Genomic DNA, 24,818 nt, shown 5'->3' on the forward strand with positions numbered 1-24,818 from the left:
GTCATCGGCTCTTACATTGGTTTGAAAACTAAAATAAATGCTCAAAACCATCAGTACAACTGCATAACAAACTTGGGCTTAGCTTGTTGGCAGCGTTGCAGAGATGCAAACACTGAAAAGCCATGAAAAAAGGTGACAAAAAAAAAAAAACTCCACTGGAGAGAATTATTTTGATTTTAACATAAATTAAGCAATCTGGAGGAGGCTCTGAAGAGCACAAAACTTTTTCTCTCTTTTTCATGCAGGAAAACATTTACAGCGCTCAAGTACACGTACAAATTTATGAACAAAATTTAATTTGCCTCATTTCTTTGTTCCAACTTGAGTCAAGCCCACCTGCTTCAAGTGATGCCACATTAGTAGCTTCCTCCTCTTCCTCTCATTCTGAAAAGAATTAAATTCACTTCTTTTTTCAATATTATCAACTTTAAAGGCTCATCCCAAATGCATATTCTAGGAAAACTTTAAGAGTATTATTCTTCTGTTTTCATTTTATTTATTCATATTGAAGAAGCAGGCATAATGGAGTCCACTCAATGGAAGCAGTGGATCTGTTGATTAAGTCTCGGGGAGTTTGCAATCTGAATAAATACATTTTGAGCTACATGTAACAATGCCTCCAAGCAGTGTTATTTTGCTCAATACAACACCAGCATGGAAATCAAAAGAGGTTCAGCACAATCAGTGACATTATCACATTCCAGTAAACATAAATACCAAAGTAGCATGTAATCCAGAAAATAGTCAAATACCCGTAACTACCAGCATTGTTTTTAAATACACCTAATGTAGCTATGGTGCAAAGGTATACTGTTTCATGTTTGTCCTCAGGGCTTCTATTGGTTACAAAATATCGAACGTTAAAGGTAAACTTGAAAGTGACCTAGAAAAATAGAATGCAATGATGTATGTTCACAAGGACCCACAAAAAGCAACAACCAACAATGTTTACATTCTGATAAAAGGGTTGTTTAAAAAAAAAAACCCAGCACATTTACATTTATGTAAATAAAAAGGACTGAATGGAAGTTTCTCGTTCGAAGAAATCATATTAAAATTCTGTGAAAACTACTTTTGAACAGTTTGATCATAACCGAGCACAGGAAAATCAACGATGGCTAAATTATCCCAGAGACTGTACGTATGAAGTATCTGCATTAATTAACTGTTGGTAGAATGTAGTGCCAGATGATGCAACTAATATAAATAGTAGAATAAACCTATATACACAGCGTAAATAGTAGAATGACCTATATAATCAGCATGTGGACTACACGCTGGAATGAAAAGCAGGGTTTGTCCTTTATTTTTGGACATGAAAGATGACAAGTTTTTCATGGAAGTGACAATACTGCAGCTAGTCTCCGTCTGTCCTTGACATGGAGGGGAGAGACCTAAGAGGTTTGCCAAGAGTGGTGATAGCCCTTGTTTGTCCATGTCCCCTTTGAGTTACATAACCACCCCAGATGGATTTTGGCATTCCAAGTAGTGAGACAGAGACTGATAATGTCACGCCTATGCATGTAAAACCCAAATTGCTGAGCTGATGTAATTTTATTTTTTTTTAAACTGCTACACCACACTAAATCTCCAGTGGAAACATTGTAGCTACAGTAGTGATACAACTCAGTTCACTGCCCCTTTGAATTACACTTTGCCTCCCATATTGTGGAAGTAATAACATGAGCTGTCTGCCTCAGAGCTAGGCAACTGTTATGAATTTATCTTCATGAAATATGGCAGAGTGTAAAATATTGGGTGTGTTTTAATTACAGAAAGCTCAACCATTCCTAAAAATAAAGCCACACACCCCCGTCGCCTTTCCGACAGACTTGGCACAGCCCCTCTACCCCGCACCCACCCTCTACAAAAAGTTCAAAAGGAATGCATTTATGCCAATGTCAGTCATGCATACATAATTAAAATGTTACAAATTTATGTAAGAACAAGACTAGACGTTACGATTTGATCGGCTGAAAATTGGCATTTGTTGCTGATCGGGTGATTGGTTTTGATGTCATAATTTGCAGAGCTGATCAATGTCATCATTGATCGCTCGGAGAAACACATTTATTCCGGGTCGCTTTCATGTACAGTATGTCTGAATCCAAAAGCTAGTTTATCTTTCGTGGCTTTTGACGTAGTACTTTAAATATCTAATTGCCAATAGAGGTGGCAGAGGGACAGCATGTAATGCGCGGATCAGACTACAACAGCAAATTTACTCTTACGATTGCACTATGTCAAGACTACTGCAATAAAATCTTGCATTCTGATACCAGTGCATCCTGTTTTTTTTTTTTTCCCACAATCACTGGGCTTTAGCTTGTTAACTTAAATGCGACCGACTACACTCGTTACCATAGGATAAGGACAGGAGTATACACAGTGAATGAAAAGGTCGGATCATGCGATTGGTTATTCTTTTTTTTTTTTAAACACGCTGATCGGCCCCAAAAATCCTGATCGTGTAAAGTCTTATAATGGCATATGTGAACTAAAAGGAAATACCACATCACAGTTAGATACTTGATTGTTTCCGAGGAAATTAAATCAGCTAACACAAGCAACAGATGCATACAGCAATGCTGAGAACTGGACAACAAGTAAGACTACAAGTACATTCTGCGTACCAGATCTTCTTTTAATTATCGTTTGTTTTGAGTGCAACTTTATTGAGGAAAAAATACATTACACCTCCACAATTTGGGCTGAAAGACTATGTAAATGTGCTATCACTACACCAGAGTGCAATTACACTTGTAATCTTGAATCCTTGAGCTAGGATGAAAAGAATCATCTTTGCACCACAGGCATCTCTGAGGTTACAGAAAAAGTAGATAGTCCTCCTAAAAACATGTAAATCTTTAAATACATGCAATTAATGCTCTTGGTTTAGGAGAGGTTGATGTCTTTCAAACAGAAACCTTTACATGAATAAAATGACATCCTGGAAACAGCTCACAGATTGTGTCCTCGCCATCATCCCTTCATTCTTGACAGGTACGCTGGCTTTAATCTTCTATATTAGAGGGATTTTAATGTTGATGTTAAGACACTTAAAAGGGCTGTATCCTAATGAAGGTAATGTTCTACAAAGTCACTGCTACAGGTATAGTAGCTATAACTACGGGTGGGAAAAGACTGGGTTGTATCATCTTGTTTTGTCTTACACTACTGCATTAAATAGTCTATTTGTCTTGTTTTCAAGTGATCTTGACGTTGGAATATAATGCAAGTATCAGGATTGTAGAAAATACTAACAATGTAGCTGTAAAAACTTGATCTCACTCCTGAATTGGACCTATCAGCCTTACATAAGACAGAAAGGTCTTATCACATTCAATAACATTTTGTATGCTTGATGTACGGAAGCTGTTTTGACAAAAATGTGTTCCCTTTTTTCAGTATTGTAGACTGTTCATGAAGTGTATAGACGATTGCACAGTGCCTGGATCAACATATTACAGGTAACCTTGGTAATATATAAATTAATAATGGTAAAAGTTAAAGCAACCCAAATTTAAAAAACAAAGCAAACATTATATGGCACTTGGTTGAGCTGGATGTCCTAATCTAGTTCACCCACATTTTTGGGATTATTACTCTCTTGCTGCCAGCTACCACTTCCCCCTTTACCTTTGAAGCAGGCTCATTAGAATTCCTTGTGAATTGTTATTTAAAAAACAAACTCAAAGAAAAATACTGTCAGAAAACTCATAATGCCCTCCCCATCTGCTCTCCCAAAGAGTCCATTATCAACTAACCGGTGAATGAACACAAGGTCAAGTCGACAATTGCAGGAGACATAAAACCAGCAAGGGCTCCAACCAGGCTGTCTGAGCAAGGAAAAAAATGGCTTCCAGCTCTATGGAATTTTATTGACTTTCTCACCTTACCTATGTCATTATTTGCTTATGGATGCAAATACTGCATGTTTCCAGACATTTTTGCTCACATGCATTACAAAGCACTGGCTCGTTTTGCTTGTTAGCTGAAACATAAAATGATTGCAGGATACAGAAATGTTTAAAGCTACATGATACACAACATTTGTTTAAAAAAATGCCTTCAAAAATCACTTGAACATTACATGACCTTTAAACTCATCACAATGTCATTTTGAAAAATTATTTATGTTGGATGGCAAAAGCATACACTGCATATCAATGCAGATCCAAACCGCTGCCATAAATTATTAAAGAGATATTACATGGAGGTTCTCAAATTAACTTTAAAAAGGATCACTGTAACACCAAAAGTTAAAATACTATTTTTAATTTCCACATGAGCCAGAAGCCTTATTAAATGCAAACATGGAGTCGAATTAACGCAATACATCATTTCTCAGTCAACTGACATTATTAATATAATTCGGTAGGTAACACAGACAAGACACAAGTGTCATTGTGTAAAGAAAGCTTCAAATTGGTCAGTCACTTAACCAAGGGAAGATTTTTTTTATCCTGTTTCGCTTGAATAAAAATAAAACTTTGGTGAATTGATAATATGACAAGTTAAAAAAGTTTTATATCCTGAGGTCGCAAATCTTTGAAATATGGATCTAACAGTGATCACAAGGGTGTGCTGGAACCTACACCACCCGTGTCTGGACGAGTGGTGGGATAGGAGGTGGCGGGGTGCACCCAGCCAATCCCCGGCCACATAAAATGCCATTTGCATTGAGATCCACACTTAAGGGCAATGTAGTCTTCAGTTAAACTACAGTGCATGTTTTGGGGATGTGGGAGGAAACTGGAGTACCCGGTGTGTACACACGCACACTAACACTATACAAGGGGGGCAAGGGTGTGGTGCATCAACGATGATGGGAATTTGGAAAGGGGTGTGTGGCTTTGTTGCCTACTGACGTCACCAACTATTGTTCTTGCATAGATATTACGTCATTTTCAGATGCTTAAGTGAACAGTGATCATTTTTACCATGTTGTTTGATTGCTATTGTGTAAATGTACCCGCAACGTAATTATCTTGTGGCGCAACATTTTTCAAATCGCTGCAACTCCACCTAAACTGACTCTCAATACAGTATTATCTTGGCAGTTTGTCACCTACTTGATTGTAAAGCAAATCCAGAATGGTATGTTCCCACTGCAGGAGGAAATGTGCTCACATCCTGCTGACTTTGTTTTTACAAACACAAAGGATAGAAGAGAGGAGCGGAAACAACTGTGAAAGGCTACATCTCTATGTGTGACTAACCAAAAAAGTGAAACCCATGATCCACTTCCTCAAAATTACAGCAAAGTGCTACTAAGAGCTGTCCACTAAGTAAGTTTTCTTTCATAATTGGTGGCTTGCAGGATGACGAAAAACAGACTTAATCAAATTTCACAAAATGTTGAATCAAGGTGTGGCTCAGGTTCGTGGCAACACACTACTGAAGATATTAGTTTGAAATTTTCTTTCATTTCTCCTTGGATGATCCACCAATTGTAGTCACAAAACATGGACATATCTAGAGTAAATTTACATCTGCACAGGGGTACAATTGTGTCCTGGTTGAAAAGGAATTAGATTTGCTGTTGTACTCTTGACTTTTAAATGCCATGACAAGGATAAAAGGATGCTAATTCCCTTGAATCACAACTGCAGAGAATATGACTCAGAGATCACAGTCTGGAAAACAAGAGGGGAGTTTGTTAGCAGGATGACCGAGCGCAAGTTTGTTCAGATAACCTGATAAAGCTGCAATTTCATTATCCTTCTTAAATTGAAGGTATTTTTCTGAGATTAGCAAAAAGCACACCCTTCTCCTCTAACTTCTTGCTTTAAACAGAAATGATCTTAAACTAAGGCTTTTTAAAAAAATATTCTTGACAAACTAAGTTGAAGGAGATTTTCATTACATTTCAGTTACATTTGTTTTTGCCTTTTTCTTTTCTGTCAAAACCACCACAGATAAAACAGCAGTGTCATTTAATTTAGAACATCTAAAGTTGAACCTGAGTTTGACCCTCCCCCCCCTGAAAAAAAAAAATCACTTTTTATTTACACTTGTATAACCATTATGTTGCTGAAGTGTTACATAAAACATTGGCTGTACGGTAAATAAAGATTTTATAATGGCTAAAGGTCATCCTCGGGAATGACATTCCATTTTATTATTCAGGGATTGATAATCTAAACACTTATAAAATGCATGTATTTGATAAAAAGGGATTCAAATATTTCCATCTGATATTGACTCCTACCCGGGATGACACTCCTATATTTATGCCGACCTCTTGAATCATTTCTACAGTGTGTACTCATTGCCAAATGACGCGAGTCCAATTCTGGATGTCCTGTGTTCTCTTCTGAAGTGTAGGCGGCATGTATCAGTGATAGACGCACACATAGTAAGAGTATAGGGCTAGCATGTTCCCCGTCTAGAGGAAGAGTGAACACAAAACACTTTTTTTTGTTGAACTGAGCTCAACTAGGATGAGCCAAAATATTTGTATCTATGTCCTGATCCGAAATATGTCTTTTTGATTTTGTTCCATATTAGTTGTGAAAGAGTTTCTGGCACAGGGAGCAGAAGTGGAAAGCAAAACATGTTTGAAGAAAGTAGCAGTACTCTTTCCTTTCCCACCCTGTTGTAAAATCTCAATTTCAACCACATTAGAAATAGCTTTCCTTCATGCAGGGTGCTGAGTAATGTGTAAGTGGGACATTTTAGCAGGAGACACAAGTAGACCCCCAAACAATCCAGCCTCCCCGTGTAAAATTTGCATGTTCTCTCATACTTGAGTTTGTTTTTTCCCCTATACTCCAGCTTCCTCCTCCATTTTAAAACCATGCAAGTAAATTAGGTTAACTGAAAACTATGTGTGAAAGTGAGTATGGATGCTCTGTGCGGGACAGGTTGGCGACCAATTCTGTTGTACCCTCTGCCCCTCACCCAGTTAAGCTAGGATAGGCTGCAGCTTACCCTTAACGCCAATCTGGCTAAGCAGTTTTAAAGAAAAAAAAAAAAGGATTGATAATCCAAAAATCTTTGTTCATCTACCAGGGATGTAATTTTTTCTACATGCACAAAAATGATGAGGGATGGAAAAGGGTTTGTGAATATGCGCCCTCGTCCGCCTCTATCAACATGTACGTGGAAGGGTCGAATTAAACATGCATCACAAAATCGCTTTTTGCCCATCAAGAAACACACTGAATGAAGTGTATTTGCCCTCTGATTGGCTGGTTCAGGGTGAACCCCGCCTCCTGCCCGATGATAGCCGGGATAGGCACCAGCACTCCCGCGACCCTTGTGAGGATAAGCGGCTCACAAAATGGATGGATGGATGGATGACGTGGAATGTGATGTAGTGCAAAGAATACTTGTCTTATTTATTGTCAGCTGAAAAATTGAACATAACCTCTGAAGTGGTTTAGTTAAGATTTATTAAACTATGCAAACTCAAGACTTAACTGTTGCTTCAGGATGCCAACCAGAAATGGGGAAACTGAAACTTTATTTTTCCTAAGATCAACGCTTTAATTTGAACACATACACTTGGCTTTTTATTTACTTGCTAATATTGTGAAATGCAGCCTTACTTTTAATGAGGAAATGAGAATACATTACACAGTTGTGCTCATGTGTTTCATTACCAGGGCAGAATTTGTATGCGCATGTTTTTATTTTGCTCTGATGTAGTTATATCAGTGTAAAAATATATTATTCTAGAAAAACCTGCTATCGTGGCACGTCTCAACAAATACTGTATATACTAAGACACTAAGCGAGAGGAATTGATAACAAAAATGTGTGGCAAAAGGCACACTTTGATTGACAGCTGAAAGTTATGGGGAGGCGGGGTTTTCAGGGCATTCAGCGACACACCCACAGCATCTGGAAGCTTTCTATTTTGATTTCACAAACTCTGCCACTTATTAATTCATTTATTTATTCGTTCATTGTCTGGCTTGTTAACAATAGTCTTTTCTCTGGTGTGTCAAATCTACACATCTTCACATAGATGACTTGATATTATTAATAACAAAGAACGTATTTGGCAAATTTGCCATTTCAGACGTTATTGAGCAAATTGATACCACTTCAGATATATTAGCAGCCAAGAAGGAGGTCTCAGTTTCAAAAAGGTTGCTAAACCCTTTTCTAACATCATAACATGCATATTTCTCAATACGGAGGGAAGCGCCAACAGCTCAAATTTTCAAAATAAAATTCAAACTCCACACAGTTGAGATTCAAAACCAATCCTGAGACATGCTAACCACAATTTCATTGCGCTGCCTCAATACCTTATCTTATGTTCAACAACAAAACAGCAAAGTAAGAACATGCAATTGAATTACTTAAAAGGTGGGTTTATTAGGGATGTGTGTCACATAATGACCAGCAACTCTGTGTAGTGTCCAAAATTTTGAAAATGAGTCCCAATTTTTTTTTCAAAGACATAGTTGTGATTATGCAAAACAAACATGACCAAACATTTTGTTGTTGTTGTTTTAAAGTGGGTTAATTCTATTTGTAGACGGTGTGTGAACTACTTTCGCAAAGCTGACATTATTTTTAACCTATTTAAGAACAAGCCACATTGTTGATCTCAAGTCAGTCGTGTCAGGCTGTGTGTGGAAAATATTTTAGCACCACGGCACATACAGATTACTCTCCAAAATAGCATGTAGGAGCACTATGGTTGCCCTGCTCGGACCGTAAACCTACAATAAATAATACTACTTTACTAAGCAGCAGGTGATGGCAGTCACTAAAGTTGGGGCAGCAAATTTGTACATAATTTACATTCATGTCATCTTGAAACATTAGTTGGGTTTCCATGGAGCTTTGTATTTTGTTAAAAATCGGGTTAGAAGCCCAAACTGGAAAAAAAATGCTCCATACAAACACTACAATTGGAAAAAATTCATTCTCTGGTATAGGGGTAGGCTATTCCTTTCCTCAAACCGATCGTGATGTAAAAAAATGCGGTGATGTCATTGTGTACGCACTTGAAAATATATGCCAGCTACAAAACAGAGCTGGTCAAGGATGCAGATCTTGTTTTTAAAATACTTGTCACTTGTTTTTAATGAAGCTGTTGCTTTCATAAAAGAGTAAAAAATAACTCGACTGTCCTGAACAGACGATTGAACTCCACATTAATAAATCACGTGATGTTTACATAGAGCACATCTGTATGAAAGTTGATCTGAATGTTCAATAGTGGTGCATGTAAACTCCAGCTCAGAATAGATCATGTCACATGAAACCACTCGACCTGAGAGCTTAAAGGTTACGTATTGTGGCCATTTAGATCTCCATGGAGTGACGCTCTAACATGCATTTCGTATGAAAACAGCTATTTAAAAAACATTTACTATAATAACACCTGAGTTTTGTCATCCAAGTGTCCAAAAAAGGCTAATTTGACAACTATTTGTGTTTGACCCAGTTTTGTATCCACTTTGCCCATATTTGGCTAAGACTGTCCCATTTCCTCTAATTGGTTGCCTCCGTGTAGGGTTAAGGTTCACCCTAACCAGTGTTATGTTGTCAGCGCTGGCTCGAAAACAGAACGCAGAGATCTTTGCTAGTGACATAGATAAGCTCGAGAAATTCAAATGACCTGATTTCTGGCCTCTCGGCAGTTAAACGTCTGGAATTGACAATTTTAATTCATATTTGACGTCTGATGAGGCACCATTGAAGCAATGTTACAGCCGAAATATTTTACTAGAAAAAAGCTGATTTGACAAATGTGTCCTCTTTATCTTGTATTGATTTCAACTGAAATGAAAAAAAAGTCTGGATGTAAACCTGTCTACTATTGGAAATGCACATACATTATTTTGATTCGGATAATATACTAAACACTCAGTGGCCCCAACATCGGAGATTCTTGCACTGTACTACTGAGACTAAAAAGCCTGCTTTTGAGTGCCACTGCCAGAGACTTATTGATTACCACAGCCAAGCAAATATTTACTAGCCTGCTAACTTTGCCAGAGTGGGGAACAAGACAACATTCATTTTTCCACATTTAGTATTGAAATTTAAAAAAAGTCAATTCCCACTAGAATTTACTATCTACCTACTTAATTTGTTTCCTATTTTCACAGCTGCCCGTTTAGTTGGCAAACTGGAGTTAGTCGCAGTTTGCTTGTTGTTTCAAAGTAGAAAAATTTGACCATGTTTCCACAACCTGACCTCATTGACACCATTGTTGGATCAATATGAGCTTGAAATGTCAATAAACGATAAATGAAGCGATAGGGCTTATCCCTGTGCCATAATGTAACACGCCATAAGTGATGATGACTGCTCATCAATATATATATATATATATATAAAACAATATAAACCAGATTTCCGTCTTACCCAAGTTCTCCTAGGTCTTATGAAAAACAAAGGTTTGAATACAATTTGTCATGTTTGTATGTTTCGGCGTTAGAAATCCACTGATCCAAGTCCTAAAACTGCACTCCACACATTAGCAATGTAATAAACGTACACTTTGCTGGTCAATTGGTAATTGTCCAAGTTGCTTATCCTCACAAGGGCTGTGGAGTGCCATTCCCTATCCCAGCTAACATTGGGCAAAAGGTGGAATAAACCCTGAGCTGGTTGGCAATCAAACGCGGGGCACATATTGACACTATCACTGAGCGGGAATTGATCCCACGCTGCCAGGACCAAAGTCAGGCATGCGTTCCACTACACCATCAATGACTCACTTTGTTGGAGAGGAGTCATAATAACCCACACCCCATTTTTGTTGAACATTCTGCAATGACAACAAAAATTATAATTCAAATTTTATAAGTACAAACAGGACAACAATGGTGTATATCAATATTGCTGTCTTGGGTTAAACATTCCTCTCTGTGATTAAATGTTGTGTTTTTTTTGGTTTTTTTTTTTTCGGGGGAGGGGGAGGGGGTAAATCACCAGCCAAATAAGACAGAAAAGTCAAAAAAGGTGGTCAAACTAAAACAGACATTTCTTTGTCATTGTGTCCCCTTAATGTTTTACATCTTTATAAATTCATGTTTCTATTGTAACTATGTGTAATCCCTTTGGACTTACATGCAGTTATCCAGTTTCCAAGCATCACAAACTTCCTCTTCCTCACTCTTAAGTAAACTCATCTTTCCTGTGGGAGTGAGCTGATAGCCGTCAGGTATTTCTGTTCTGCACGGGCCGTCATTTTACTTTCTTTTAGCAAACCGGGGCTTGAAGTGTTTGATTCACAACTGGGACCTTCCAAGAGCATTTTCTCCCCACAACAGTCACGACGACGACGGCGAGTCTGAACACAGTATCTTAGAAGTGCGCCTTTTACTTATTAATTAGCCCATGAAAAATTGCTAAAAGCACGACACTAGAGAGAGTATCAATAGCACATAAGGGATTACTGTATACAGTGTAAGAATGCATGTCAACTAGGGTGGACCTCTGGGTGAAGTCAAAAATACATTGCAACAGCGTTGACATCATTTTTACTTTAGGCAGCTACGGACATACCAACAATCGTGCCAAATCTGAGCCTTTTCCCTCCTCGCGTCAGGGAGCAAAGTCTTGGATGTCTGAAAGATTACGCCGAGCAATTATAAAGTGGTTTGGGGTCTGTTCAGTGATTTGTTTTTTTTTCCTCCCAGATCTGCTCTGAAAATGACTGGGAGCTACAATCATAACTGTTAAATGTGTTCATTATATCTGCTCCCAAATCCTTGTGCATGTGGTAAACACCGAGGTCGCCAAATGGCAAATTTTATCACTGTGATGTAAAAGGAACAACAACTAATTAGAAAGTGACCTGAAGCTTACGCTGTTGTCAGACTACACACAATCTTGCAATCAGCTAAAAATTGAGCGTTTCCTAGGGCTTTCAATCAAAATGAGCAAGGTCTGTTCCCTGTCTCTGAAAGATTATCACGATGAGCAATTACTGTGGTGTGGGGTGTGTCCAGGATAAATTTTCACCTTCGACCTGCTCGGAAAACAGCTTGGGCTGACAATGACAAACGCAGAAGTTGTTTGATATTTTCGCTTACTTGGTATTTATGCAGAACCCACCAACTCTGTGACTGACGTGTAATGCAATTAGAAGTCTTCTGCTCTTCCTGTTCCGTTTCGATAACATCTCTGTTAATTTGTATGGTGTAAACTTGCAAAATGTTAAATATATACAAATGCAATCTAGTTTCCAGATAAACAATTAACCTAGTTGTTCTTTGCTGCAACTTTTTCTTCTTTGTATTATTGATCCGTCTGCAGCCCTGTGCCACCATTTTTTTATATGTCACTCTTGGCGGTACAATGAAAGACCTGGTTTGGGAGATAAGACTTGTCATGGTTAGTCGAGATCACGATATATGTGGAGTGTACTATGTCGGTCATCTTGAGTACATGACCACAGAACAGAGCATTATGAGGGAAGGCTCCCACTGTGTAACAATCAGTGAAAATCTTAACATTCCTTATGTGCATACACCACTTGGGAAAAAAAAAACAAGATGAAGCAGTAGTCATGTGCAGACACATTCCTGGCAAAAGGAGTATCGAGCTGTCAAGCCTGCTTTTAATGGACAAGTCTATAACGTGAGTGAGGAAGAGAGCTGGTACTTCAAAATGGAAATAACCCACACAAGCCTGCTTTTAATGGACAAGTCTATAACGTGAGTGAGGAAGAGAGCTGGTACTTCAAAATGGAAATAACCCACACAATGAGATTTCCGGGGAAAGATTCGACGTTTGATGTGAGGCTATGGTGAGCAACAAATGCAGCAAAATCTATCAAAAGATCTGAAATCATTGTTGTTGAGATAAAGTGGGGATGTGGGGGGTTCTGCAGTTCTTCATGAGCCACACTAATGTTAAGAGGCAAGTACACCTTACCTGGCTCCCTGCGATGACGCCGTCTTGATGGCGGAACCTCAGGAGGAGGAGAAAGGGACGTGAAGATGATCTCCTAGATTGGATTTTTTTTCAAGCGTCCAGCCAAATGAGTGAGACGGGTGGGTTGTTGTGGTTTTACTTCAGGCTGGCTGATGCTGCTTATCCATGGTCCTTGTGCACCCAGTCAACGAATGTTGGCACCGTAAACCAGTCCCGTGCTAACTAGCAAAACACCACGCTAATGAACAGTTGCGCCAACGGGATAGCGTAAGAAACCTTCCTGACGGTGCTTTTCTTGCGTGCCAGGGTTGTTTGCGAAAACAACAGCGGCGGCGGCGGCGGCGGCAGCGCTTGGCTCTCGGTTCCGTCAAGAGTGCGCAATGTCAGCGAATGTCTGCGACATGCAAACGTCCTTCCTGGTGCGTTCAAAAGAGGAGGGAGGAGGCGGCGCGTTTATCTCGCGGCCGCTGCTGCTGCCACCCTCAGAGAGAATTGAGCCCACTGCTGGGGCGCCATAGTCGGTGAGGTGGAGAGCCTTCCTGCTTGCCGCTTAGAGGAGGCTTACAGAAAACACTTAGCAGCTATTTTTAAACCGGTCGCACCGCCCCCTGCAGGGCAAACGTAGCCATCGCACCATCCCGACGCGTCCCGCGGTCACGTGGTTTTGTTTTCCGTGGGACAGACGAGTACAGCATATCCAAAATTCTGCTTTCAATAAAGCTATTACCGCTTTCAGACAATTTCAGATTAATTAATATTAATCCTCCCCGCTATCCCTGGGCTATACGGTGATAGGACAATAATGTACCCACGGAAAGAGGGAAGGAATTAGGATGGTAGTGTGGTGTATGTGAAGATGTATAGATACGTGTATACATGTGTACATATACCTAAATATGTGAGCGTGAATATATTGTAATACATACAATAACTACAGAAATATATAATTATATTATTTAAAAACATAATTTTTGAAAATTGTTTAAGGATTTCAAACTCACTCTTAAAACAATACCCACATTTAAATGGAATATATATTTTATGTGTGTGTGAGAGAGAGAGAAGTGGATTTTAAAAAAGTTGAAAATATCATAATTAATAAATATACAGTACAAAAAAATGTGTTTGCATCCCAGAGACAACCCTTTACCACCAGTTGTATGTATTATGTATTACATGGTAATTTGGAAAAAAAAATAGTGGGGCTGGGAACCGTGAGATACTTGGGGTTTACTCTATTATTTTATAAGCTTGGTCCCCGCTCCCCCCATTCCAAAATTCTATTGAGACCCCTATATACTGTATATGTATAGCTGCAACTTCAACACAAAACTAGTGTACATATATAAAAAAACTTTTCATCAGCTTTATTTAGTTTTTTCCTAAAAAATACATAACAATACTTCAACCATTAACAACACAACATATTGCGTCTAAATTACCATCCACACCACATCCTACAGATTATTAAAACAGTGCTATACATAAAAAGTGGGAAACACATGGAAATATAAATAAAAAATGCTTGCAGTCTGTACATACAATTTAATATCCTTTGGTGGTATAACTTCACCACTGCAGCTTCATGTCAGCTTTGCTCCACACGTATTTGCCTCCCCTTTTCAGAAACATTTTCTCATCAAATCCACTAAAGCTGATGGCCCCGCTGACGCCAACATCGAGGATGGACTTGGATGGGTCCTTTCGACCCTGTCGACAGTCAAGGAAACGCATCTGGCAGAAAGAGGGGGAAGCATTTTAATGCCTCATTGCTGAACAGAGAACAGACATTAAATCTAGCCCCCACCCTCCCGACATTGATCCAGTATACCTAATGAGTCTGCAGTAAATGATGCCATTGCGTATGTTAAGTGGAACAAGACAAATCACTTACATATTCATCCAAGATCAAGTAAGAATTCCTCATCTGTGGAGACAAAGCAACAAAACATTTGTTTTTGTTCCTTGGCCACAACTATACAAAAAACTTCCCATTAACGTTAGAATTATTTGACTAGAGTGTCACAATAGTATATACAGTTTGACTGAAATTATATAAAATGCAAACAAGACCATAAAATTACAAAGAGGACCTTGCAGCAGTAATAAAACTACACTCAATAAACCACCAAGTAACACATTAGGGATGGGCGTGAATTGATGTGAATTTAACTTTGATTGATGATACAGTAGCAATGGTGGACTAGTGGCTTGCACATTTACCTCACAGTTCTGAGGTTGGGAGTTCAAATCCAGCACCCAAATACTTGGGTGGGATTTTTTTGGGGTATTCATGTTTCCGTACACATTTCCAAAACATGCATTTTAAGTTTATGGCGGACAACATTTGTCCAGAGGTGTGAGTGGTTGGCTGTCTATAAGCATCCTACAAAAGGGGGTGACAAATCCAGGGTCTACCAAACTTCTTGTGATTTTTTTATTTTTGGACAGCAAACCTGTTGGCACACATTTGGCTTCAATTGCTTCAAGACCGGATTAATCCACACAATCATGTAATGAATGAATATAATGAAACACACATTGTACATACATCATTTGTACCAATCAATTAATTGACAATGATGCAATGTTACCTTCTCATTGGACTCGGGAACCAGGCACGAAATACTATTGTGTCTGTCCAGAAATTCCTGAAATTGCTCGTCGCTGATGATGAACCTCTCTGCTTCTCTCAGGGCTTCCTCGCCTGCATTCTCGCCATCAATCAGCAGGCACTGGAATACCTGAAATAAAGATTTGTAAAAAAATGACAATGAACATGATGGCAAAATGAAGGTCCTTCCCGATTCTACATCAACTCAAATACCTTCCATCGGACTGGGTTGAGCTTAATGATGTGCTCGGTCATATCCTCGTCCACGTTAAAGGTGTTGATGACTGAATTAATTTTAAAGGCCACTTTATATTTCAGACACCAGTTCTGGATCTTGTAGAGATTGTCCAGGTGGCTCTTTCTGCCTTGAGTTCGGCCGATCAGCTGGTTGGTAGCTTCTTCAAAACTGTCACACGATATAGCCAAGATGTCAAGATGGTCACCTATGTCAAAAGAAGGACAGGAATGGAGAGAGAGAGAGAGAGAGAGAGAGAGAGAGAGAGAGAGAGAGAGAGAGAGAGAGAGAGAGACGGAGCACGAATTGCAAAATCTGGTTCAGAATCTGGTAAAGAAAATGTTTTTTTGTAAATGTTGAATAACCATTTATTAGCTATTTGTCAGTGAGACTGAATATATGATAATCCGGGATGCCTCACTGTAAAACAGCAAAACTGTTTATTTTTACTAGTAGAAAAATGAAAATATAGAAATTGTACAACTGCAAAAGCAAAAATATACATTGTGAGGACATTTGTACATAACAATTCTATCAACCTGTCCGCACAGACAGTTGGACAAACTAATGTTCAACAGTACTGTATTACAAAAATGAAAATAGCTAAAAATGCACAATTGCATGTGAACAGCACTGTCCTGTACAAACCCTTCAGGTGTTTTTGGACTTTTCTAGTGTGTAGTGGCTCGACCTAGTGGGGAAATTGGTAAATTACCTTTGCATCAACTTTTTAAAAGGAAAAACAACAAAAATGTGCAGAATAGAAAATATATATTAAAACAATAAACAATAAGAATCTGTGAGGGTTAATTTAAATATGTGTATATATTTTGTGCTTGTTTGCATAGGTACTTTATAATCACTGTTTTTATTTGTATTACATTATCCATCCATTTTCTATGCCGCTTATCCTCACGAGGGTCGCAGAGAGTGCTGGAGCCTATCCCACTGTCAATGGGGGGGGAGGCAGGGTACACCCTGAACTGGTGCCAATCGCAGGGCACATAGAGACAGACAACAGTTGCACTCACAATCACACTTAGGGGTAATTTAGAGTGTCCAATTAATGTTGCATGTTTTTGGAATGTGGGAGGAAACCGGTGCGCCTGGAGAAAACCCATGCAGGCACGGGGAGAACATGCAAGCTCCACATTGGGAGGGCTGGGATTGAACTGTGAGGCCAACGCATTACCAGCTGACCCACCGCGCTGCCCTATTACATTATCAACCTGTTAAAAAAGGTCCAGAGTTTGGGAGGGGCGGGTCACTAGGATACATAATGAACAGAAGCACACCAGTGTGAAAAATACTTATAAGGGTATGCCCTTTGACTCTTTGCCAGATGGCTACACCCTGTACTCTTATACTGAGCAGCAGCACAGTGGACGACTGGTTTAACACACCTGCCACACAGTTCTTAGGACTGGGGTTCAAATCCTAGTTTTCAGGTCACCCCTCTACAGAGGAAGGCCAGAGCCAAGATTGAAACCACCAACCTCAGAACTTTAAGGCAGACACGCTGACCACGAGCTCATTTTGCCGGAAAACACAACCATTCTTACCATATTTCTGGAACCATTGTTCCTTGATCATGCTTCCGTTGCTGACTATGCTGACGCTTGGAAGTTGCAATTCCTCTTTGCAGTATTGGACCAACTTTCCAAGAAAGTCTCCTTTTTCATGCAAGAATGGCTCTCCTCCAGAGAAGTTGATTTTTTCCATACCTGAGAAAGACAGATTTCAATAATCTACACTGTAGAAGCGAGAGAAAAAAAAATGTGTTATTTACCGGAATCCTTAAGTAGTTTGAGTCCCCTTTTGGCTTCCTCCAGAGGAAGCACAAAGGACGTTTTAGCCGTATGGAAGCAAAATCCACACTTGTAGTTGCACTTGCGTGTAAAATGGTAGTTTACACTGGTTGGAGTCACAGCATTTGAACTGGCTTTGATGACATGTGGGTCAGTGCTCGGTCCTGCACAGCCTCCTTCGGTCCAGGAGACAGCGTTGTCCAATACTCTAGTAAAAAAAGAGATGACGGTCCTGATGCAGAGCTGTATGAGCAGCAAAGGACCTGTAAAAACAGAGGACGCATTCATTTTCCAAGCAGCTGTCTCACTCTCAGATCCACTACGGTAATGTTTTACTCAGCGCTGCCGTTTAAATAGAGCTGGGAAGATCAGCTGACTATCCCCATAGTTTCTGTTTACAAACTATGAAAATGAAACTAACTGGTGGCTGAGTGAGGAGGTGTGCACTAGACTGGAATTGAAAATTAGTGTGACTGGGCACTGTTTTGTAAAACTGAAAAACATGAAATCTGTATATGGAATCATGTTTTACTTTTCTGCAAGGTTGAACATTGTTGTGCAGGTTGACCAAGATTCCTTTCACCCATTTTCTTTACTGCGAATCAATATGCAAATTACACACACTTCAAAGCAGACGTGCAAAGAGATTTAGCATTTGCCTTTTTGTCATGTCACGTACAGTCTTATATGCTTGTGGTTTTGATGCACATTTAACTGCATGGTATGCAAGTACATGTGACAAACTGAAGTGCATATATGGACATGATGAATCCTTCAGATTACTTTAGTTAGGGTGTACCCAACTCTTGCCTGTTGACAGCTACGATTGGCACCAGCACTCCCGCGACCCTCATGAGGATAATCGGCTAAGAAAATGGATGGATGTCTTCTATTCAGGAAACTAATATAATGAAACACACATTGTACATACATTTAAAGAATATTTGCACATTCATTCTAACCAGCCGAGATAACGTTGAATGAATCAAAATTCATTCATAGAGCTTGTCCTCGTTAGGGTTGCGGGTAAATTGGAGCCTGTCCCACACTTTTTTTTTTTTTTTTTTTTGGGGGGGGGGGGTTGCTAACAACTAATGTACCATGCTGCCCGCTGCATAAACTTGAATGATGACCTTATTTCACCGATACTCTGAACGCATCAAAGGAGGCTCGTTGGCACTTTGGAAAAATGATGTTATATACTGTCAGTAGCGATCATCATTGTCTTTGTTGAGGCACACCTCATTATGTATTGGTTCGAGTGCACTTTATACGTCCTGCTTCACTTTCTTACTTAATGGTTGAATGGCTTCCTTGAAAAAAAAAAAAAAAGACGCCTTTATTCAGTGCACAAATTCGTATCTTGAAACATTATGATTAGCCGATATGACGTTGTAAATATGTTTGGATTTAGGGCGATTGCGTAACAGCTTCCAGGCTGAGGCCAAGTTCAGTTTCGTTTCTAGCCAAGTGTTTGCTTTCGTTTTCCTTTACGCAGGCAGCCTGAAGTCTGAAACGCGTCACACACACAAGCGATGTCGAGGCGGACCATGGCGCTTCTCTCCCGGTGGTCCTCGCGTGTTTTCTCCGTGGAGGTGGACGGAGAGACGGTTTACTTTAAAATCAACGACAACCAACCCGGAAAAGAAGGAAAACAAGAAGTGCGGCGGCTGTTTGGTGCAGTGCAAAAGGATTCCTGGTGTTACTCTGTGTTCGTTTCCAGCGGGGACAAAATCCAGAGCGCCAGGTTTCACTGGCAACTCAAAGACAAACTACTGAATGCTCTTCCTGCACAGTGTCGTTTATCTCCGATGAGCTCGTTTCTGCCGAACGTCAAAGACTCCCTTGTCCACGGCTATTTCTTGCAAACTGCTTCCCGGGAGAGCTCCGCCGCAACCGAGCGGCTTTTACGACAGTGGCTGCAGCTTGACGACCCGTTGCTGGTGTGCTCCTACTTGCGTGACAACCGGGAGGACTCTCCGCAGTGGACTCAGCACCTGTGGAACCACCAGCAAAATCACGGCATCGTACCGTCACAGGCGCCACCGTACCACCCGGCGACACTCAACCTGATCAATTCCGATGTTTTCTACAGTTTCCAAGCGGCCCGCTGTGTTTTCGAGAAGGTTAATGATGAATACTTCGTCTAAATTCCAGTATACTGTGCACTGATCAACGGACACGTCATTGGATACACACGCAATAAGCAATAATGCACAGCTTAACTTTTAGCAATATCTAAATACCGTATTGCAAAAGTCACCCATCATCCCATGTGCAAGTTGGTGTACCTAATAAATTGTCATATACATGTGTTCGGACGTAAAACAAATGTGGAGATTTTAAAATATGGCGTCCTCACGTGGTGACTAGTGATATATCAAATAACGTCCATCCAACGTTTTCATGCTTTATTACAACAGTATTTGCACGATTACTCTGAAAATTACACTTGGTAACCACTTTTCACCCGTTCTTCATTATATGGTATAGCCCACCATACGTTTTGTGTGGGATAATAGTAATAATAAAAATATTAACAATAATAATAATTATTATTTGGTCACTAATGCAGTAGGCCATATGTTCATCAATCAAAATCCTTTTGAATTGAAAAACATAGCTTGTGCAACATTGTATTTAATTAAAATGTGACCAGTTGAAAAATAATTGCCAAGCGGCCAATGCAGTCAATTAGTGGTTTTCACGTATGGCCTTACAGTTGGCTGCGACTTCCTCTCACATTCCCAAGACATGGGTGTCACGTTCATGGAAGACTAAAATGTTTGTCGTTAATTTGTTGTTGGCTTTCTCAACGGGTGGATGCACTAGTGTGATGGCCGGGTGATAGGATGAACAATTACAAAGGTTCCAGGATAATTTTTTTTTTTTAGTTCCACTCTCCCACCAGAGAAAATACAGTACATTAAATGTTTAAAAAAAATCCCCACAATTAGAAGCTGATGACATATTTAGATTTTCTGATCGGAGTGGAGGTCTGCACTCAACTCTTCTGTGTTTGTATTTAAAACAGAAAAGTGATTGTGGTTGTCTCGCAGTGTGCTGACATTATTCCGGAGGCTGCATCTGTGCTGGAGCTGTTGCCTCGCAGCGGCGGTGTGGAGCCCAGAAGGGAACCAGACTTCCCCGTTATTGTCTTGGAAGGCCTGGATGCCACAGGTTAATGGCATTAGGCCACAAATAAAGACATGACCTCCATGATGTATAGATGTTATGTGAAAGCAATGGCTGCTCGCTGTCTCCTGAAGCTATTATCTACCAGTGAGCTCAGCCTAATGGAATATCGTGTATCATGACCTCAGAAGAGAAATGTCGTTGGGAGAATGCTTTATTGAATAACTCATTCATGCGATAGTTTTGGCAAGCCTCGTGACAAACTGATGCAGCTAACTTTTTTTTTTTTTTGATCAACTTTTCAAGGAAATAAAAAACATTTTACTTTCCCCCTCTCTTTTCCCATCACAGGTAAAACCACATTGACCGAGTCTCTCAGGGATACGCTGGGAGCCACAATTCTGCGTTCCCCTCCGCAGTGTATTTCCCCCTGGAGGGCCCGCTTTGATCAAGAACCACCCATCCTCCGCAGGGCCTTCTATGCGCTGGGCAACTACATCACAGCACAACAAATTTGCCGACAAACCTCCAAGACACCCGTAATCATTGACAGGTAAGAGTTTTGACCTGAGTCAAGTTTGGGTGCCAATACTGCGGTACATCTTCTTAGCTTCACTGTATTGCATTTTGGTAAACAACTTTTTTTTTTTTTTTTTTTACTGGGTTTACATTATATTACTGGAATACCCTCACATGTGTGAAGGGAGGGTCACAGTCGCAATGGTCTGCTCTCTCACTCTCACTCACACACGTGTGTGTAATCCATATAATTTATGTAAAAAAGATGGGGTAAGAGGATGAAAAGGCAGATATCAGCCATCTCGTGCAACTGGTGCCCCCCAACCACAGGCATCCCGTCTTGTCTCACAGAAAATTGATAATACAATAAGAGATAGAAACACAGTCTGCTTTCTTACCCACACACTAAAACAAACAATTATACAACGTTAGAATAACATAGAGTACATTTTATATTTGTAAAGCTTTCTAAAGGCATCCCAGACACCAGGATAATCGCTCAGGATAATCTTTTAGAGATACCTGGACCTTGAGGAAAAAGTGTAGTGAGTAGGTGTGTACCCCACTTAAGATGGAGGAGACGCTAGAGGAGATTACAGCACGAGGATGACCATTGCTTGCCCTCAGGTTCTGGCACAGCACGGCTTCTTATGCCATCGCCACAGCTCTAAGCGGTCCGGTGTGTGACCTCCCGGCAGAGGGCTCCGAGCTGTACTGCTGGCCCAGTGACCTTCTCCAACCGAGCCTGGTTGTCCTTCTTACGTTGGACCCCGAGGAGCGGAAGAGGAGACTGAGAGACAGAGGTCAAGGGGAGACCAAAGAGGAGCATGAGTTGGAGAGCAACCTCCTGTTCCGACTCAGGTAATTAAATATTCGTCAAGTATTTCTGGGAAGAAATGTTCTGTTTGTTTTCGTAGCACTTAGCTGGAGTGATATTGCTCAAGCATTTAAACCTGAGATAGAATTCAATAATTGTTACAAATGTGTAAAGACCGCTGACAGTCATCAGCCACATTTTGGTTTACCCTATGACAAGCTGTGGAAAGAGCAAAAGTGATAACATTTTATACTAGAAAAGATTTGGACTGCCAAAAAAGATTTGTTTTTCAAATCGACTTTCTGAGCTTATCACACTTGTCAGTCATGATTTTTGCTCTCGGCTTGAACACTTTGTTGTCGCTTTTCTGCGTCACGGAAGCCTTGAGCACAATGTCATTTAATCAAGAATGGATTTCAAGTGATTTACCCATTGTTATGAGCTGACCCGAACATGAAGACACAAGGAAAATCATCAGGTTATCTCAGTGTGTGTCAGATCTATCAGACACTTACAATCAATTACTTTCTTGTGAGAGGGGTGGAGGCGGGGAGAGGATAGCTGATGAAGAAGCACAGGTGATTAGTTGTTGAAGCGTTGCGCTCCATTAAAGCAAGTAAAAAAACAAAAAAAACAAACAAAAAAAAAAAACAGTCACGGCCAGGGCAGCAGGCTGCTGCGTAGACAGGTCGATGGCTACTTTCATTCATCTTTTCTCCTGACATAATAGCCTTTCCACAGAAGTTGGGCCAGCACAATTAGAAAATGGAGGAGAGATTGTGGAGACTTGGTCAATCACTATCACAAGGACTCATTTGTCTCTGGAAAACGCTGTGCTCCGGGCCATCTGCAGTGTTTCTTTTCTCATATATTTCAAGGATGCTGCAGCATTCATCACTGTCTTCTCGCTTCGCCATCACTGAGGGACTCACTTTGAGTGATCACAGCGAACACTACTGATGTAAAGTGCTCTTTGTTTTGAATGTTGTCTTAATTTGTTGACGAATGTGATTGTCCGTGTGTGTATTTGCAGAGTGGAGGAGGCTTACAGGAGGATCAGTGGTCCAACTTGCATCAGCGTGGACGCTAGCTCCTCTGCAGAGCAAGTGCTCCAACAAGTGCTGCTTTTAATTAAGGCCAAATGCCACTTGTAAACAGCTCTCTTGTCTTTGGTGTCTGAGCATCAAGTGGATGCATTACCACTACCGACCGCTTGGTGCCAGTAAAGGGATGTGAATGTCACGGTGGTCAAACATTTAGTAAAGTGAGCCGCTCCACGGGTTGCCAGAGGAGTCACATTAATCCAATCAGAAATACATATTCACCCGGAAACATACACACAATCCCTAAACCGAAAAGTGCATTTAACTGCTGTTGTGAGCTCACAGAATTCACACCAAGTATCCTTCAGGCCCTGTGGAGCACCGCTTACTCACAGTCGCTTGTACTTGTGGCAAAACATAGGAAAAGTACAGAACTAAATGTATATATAACAAGCATTTCAAGTCAAACTGTAAGAGCAAGTAAAATGTATAGCAAAATTAAGGCATAACTCAAATTCAGGTTTAAGACTAGAACATTTATATGCACTCTGGGATATACTACAGTAATTGCCATGTGCAAGTTGAGAGCAAATAACCAGTGCTGGGAAAGCTACTTGGAAAATAAGATGCAAGCTATTCTATATTAAAAAGAAACTTCACTACAATTCACTAATTGATACCAGACAACATCCTTTAACCTTGTCCCCTCCTTAATTTCCATCCATCCATTTTCGGAGCCGCTTATCCACACAAGCCAGTGGGAGTGGTGGAGCCTTGTCTATGTTATTGCGCATGTTCACTCTTTTCTATCCACTTTATGTTCCAATTGTTTAATTCAGCTAATGTAAGTGCATGAATCCACATGTGAATGAACGGTTTTACATTCCACAGAAGGCCAATTTTTCCTCAATAGACAGTGGATTTTCTGACTCAATTTTACAAAATAGACTCCATTGTTGATTAGTTGTGTTCAATGAGAGCATGCATGAAATGAACATTTGATTTAATGTGGATGAATGTAACCGGGGAAAAAAACATACTTTGTGAAAGATGCCAATGCCCATGCGGTTATGTAAAAATGTGGTTGGAATTTGATGCACTGCAACATGTTTTTCAGATTTTTTTGCCTCGTGTTCATCAACCAAATATTAAAAACACCACTGTTGCAATTGAGTTTTACATCAATACAAAGCATGCAAGGAGTAATAATAGGGCCCCTCTTTTTCATGGCAAAATAACAAATTCATCAATATTTGATGCCATGCTCTAGTCGGGGTTAGCAAAAAGGTTTTGTATCACCTATCTGTCAAGTATTACCTGCTTCTGGTTGGGGTTCAATTGGTGTGTTCATTTTTTATAGAAGTTTGCCAAAGAATGAGTTGTGGAATTCTCTGAAAATGCAAACCTCCTGTTAAATATCGGACATGTGTCTTTGAGACTTTTCTGTCACACACAGGCTTGTAAATGGTCTCTAAAACGATCACTAATAATAAACATTGCAAGTGCGCCTTTGAAACTATTGTCCAGGCCTTAACTAATGTACTGTACACTTCATCATGCCTTAATTAATATACAAATCATTGAGGGATTCACTATGTCCATATTAGTACGGCTTTGCGTAAGCATTACTGTCCTAAACTTTTTCATGCCTACTTCTTGTATTGGATCGCAGAAACATCTCATATCATGGCCACTTAAAAGTACAGTTCAATGTTTGTAATTGATGTTCTCATGGGTGCAGGTGGGCACACATGAACAATATGAATCTACACCGACTGCGTGAGCA

At 40.0% G+C, this 24,818-nt stretch overlaps 3 protein-coding genes across 5 annotated transcripts in view; 1 reads left to right on the top strand and 2 right to left on the bottom strand.

Moving 5' to 3' along the window:
• The window catches only part of rnf144aa (ring finger protein 144aa), a 31,189-nt gene extending 17,720 nt beyond the window's left edge, over positions 1-13,469 (bottom strand). The window contains exon 1 of the mRNA XM_061844308.1: positions 12,862-13,469. The gene's annotated coding sequence lies outside the window, so the exon portion shown is untranslated. The remainder of the gene's footprint in view (positions 1-12,861) is intronic.
• Positions 13,470-14,208: 739 nt separating this feature from the next.
• Positions 14,209-19,362, bottom strand: rsad2 (radical S-adenosyl methionine domain containing 2). Of its 3 annotated transcripts, none has more exons than XM_061844231.1 (8): positions 19,225-19,362; positions 18,051-18,419; positions 17,500-17,781; positions 17,273-17,434; positions 15,689-15,918; positions 15,456-15,605; positions 14,756-14,788; positions 14,209-14,595 (listed from the first exon to the last, which is right to left on the bottom strand). In XM_061844231.1, the coding sequence occupies exons 2-8, from the start codon at positions 18,103-18,105 to the stop codon at positions 14,431-14,433; spliced, it is 1,077 nt and encodes a 358-aa protein (XP_061700215.1). In that variant the 5' UTR covers positions 18,106-18,419; positions 19,225-19,362; the 3' UTR covers positions 14,209-14,430. The 3 variants fall into 3 exon arrangements, with proteins under 3 accessions (XP_061700215.1, XP_061700214.1, XP_061700216.1); XM_061844230.1 differs by having other exon boundaries at positions 19,157-19,291; XM_061844232.1 differs by lacking the exons at positions 18,051-18,419; positions 19,225-19,362 and having other exon boundaries at positions 17,500-18,039.
• Positions 18,429-24,535, top strand: cmpk2 (cytidine monophosphate (UMP-CMP) kinase 2, mitochondrial). Its single transcript, XM_061844229.1, has 5 exons — positions 18,429-19,644; positions 20,578-20,698; positions 21,005-21,206; positions 21,800-22,033; positions 23,023-24,535. Exons 1-5 carry the CDS (start codon positions 19,054-19,056, stop codon positions 23,141-23,143), a joined length of 1,269 nt encoding a protein of 422 aa, XP_061700213.1. The 5' UTR covers positions 18,429-19,053; the 3' UTR covers positions 23,144-24,535.
• The last annotated feature ends 283 nt before the right edge of the window (positions 24,536-24,818 follow it).

This window comes from Syngnathoides biaculeatus, chromosome 15 (genome assembly GCF_019802595.1).
Source record: "Syngnathoides biaculeatus isolate LvHL_M chromosome 15, ASM1980259v1, whole genome shotgun sequence".
NCBI lineage: Eukaryota > Metazoa > Chordata > Actinopteri > Syngnathiformes > Syngnathidae > Syngnathoides > Syngnathoides biaculeatus.

What these genes read in the sequence shown, in the direction of transcription:
- cmpk2 (XM_061844229.1), top strand. Translation starts at nt 19,054, where the DNA reads ATGTCGAGGCGGACCATGGCGCTTCTCTCCCGGTGGTCCTCGCGTGTT. An exon ending in GGAAGGCCTGGATGCCACAG is followed by an intron (nt 20,699 to 21,004) that starts GTTAATGGCATT and finishes TTCCCATCACAG; the next exon opens with GTAAAACCACATTGACCGAG. An exon ending in ACACCCGTAATCATTGACAG is followed by an intron (nt 21,207 to 21,799) that starts GTAAGAGTTTTG and finishes GCTTGCCCTCAG; the next exon opens with GTTCTGGCACAGCACGGCTT.
- rsad2 (XM_061844231.1), bottom strand. Translation starts at nt 18,105, where the DNA reads ATGGGTGAAAGGAATCTTGGTCAACCTGCACAACAATGTTCAACCTTG. An exon ending in ATGTTCAACCTTGCAGAAAA is followed by an intron (nt 17,782 to 18,050) that starts GTAAAACATGAT and finishes CTGTTTTTACAG; the next exon opens with GTCCTTTGCTGCTCATACAG. An exon ending in TTCCCGAGTCCAATGAGAAG is followed by an intron (nt 14,789 to 15,455) that starts GTAACATTGCAT and finishes TTGTCTCCACAG; the next exon opens with ATGAGGAATTCTTACTTGAT.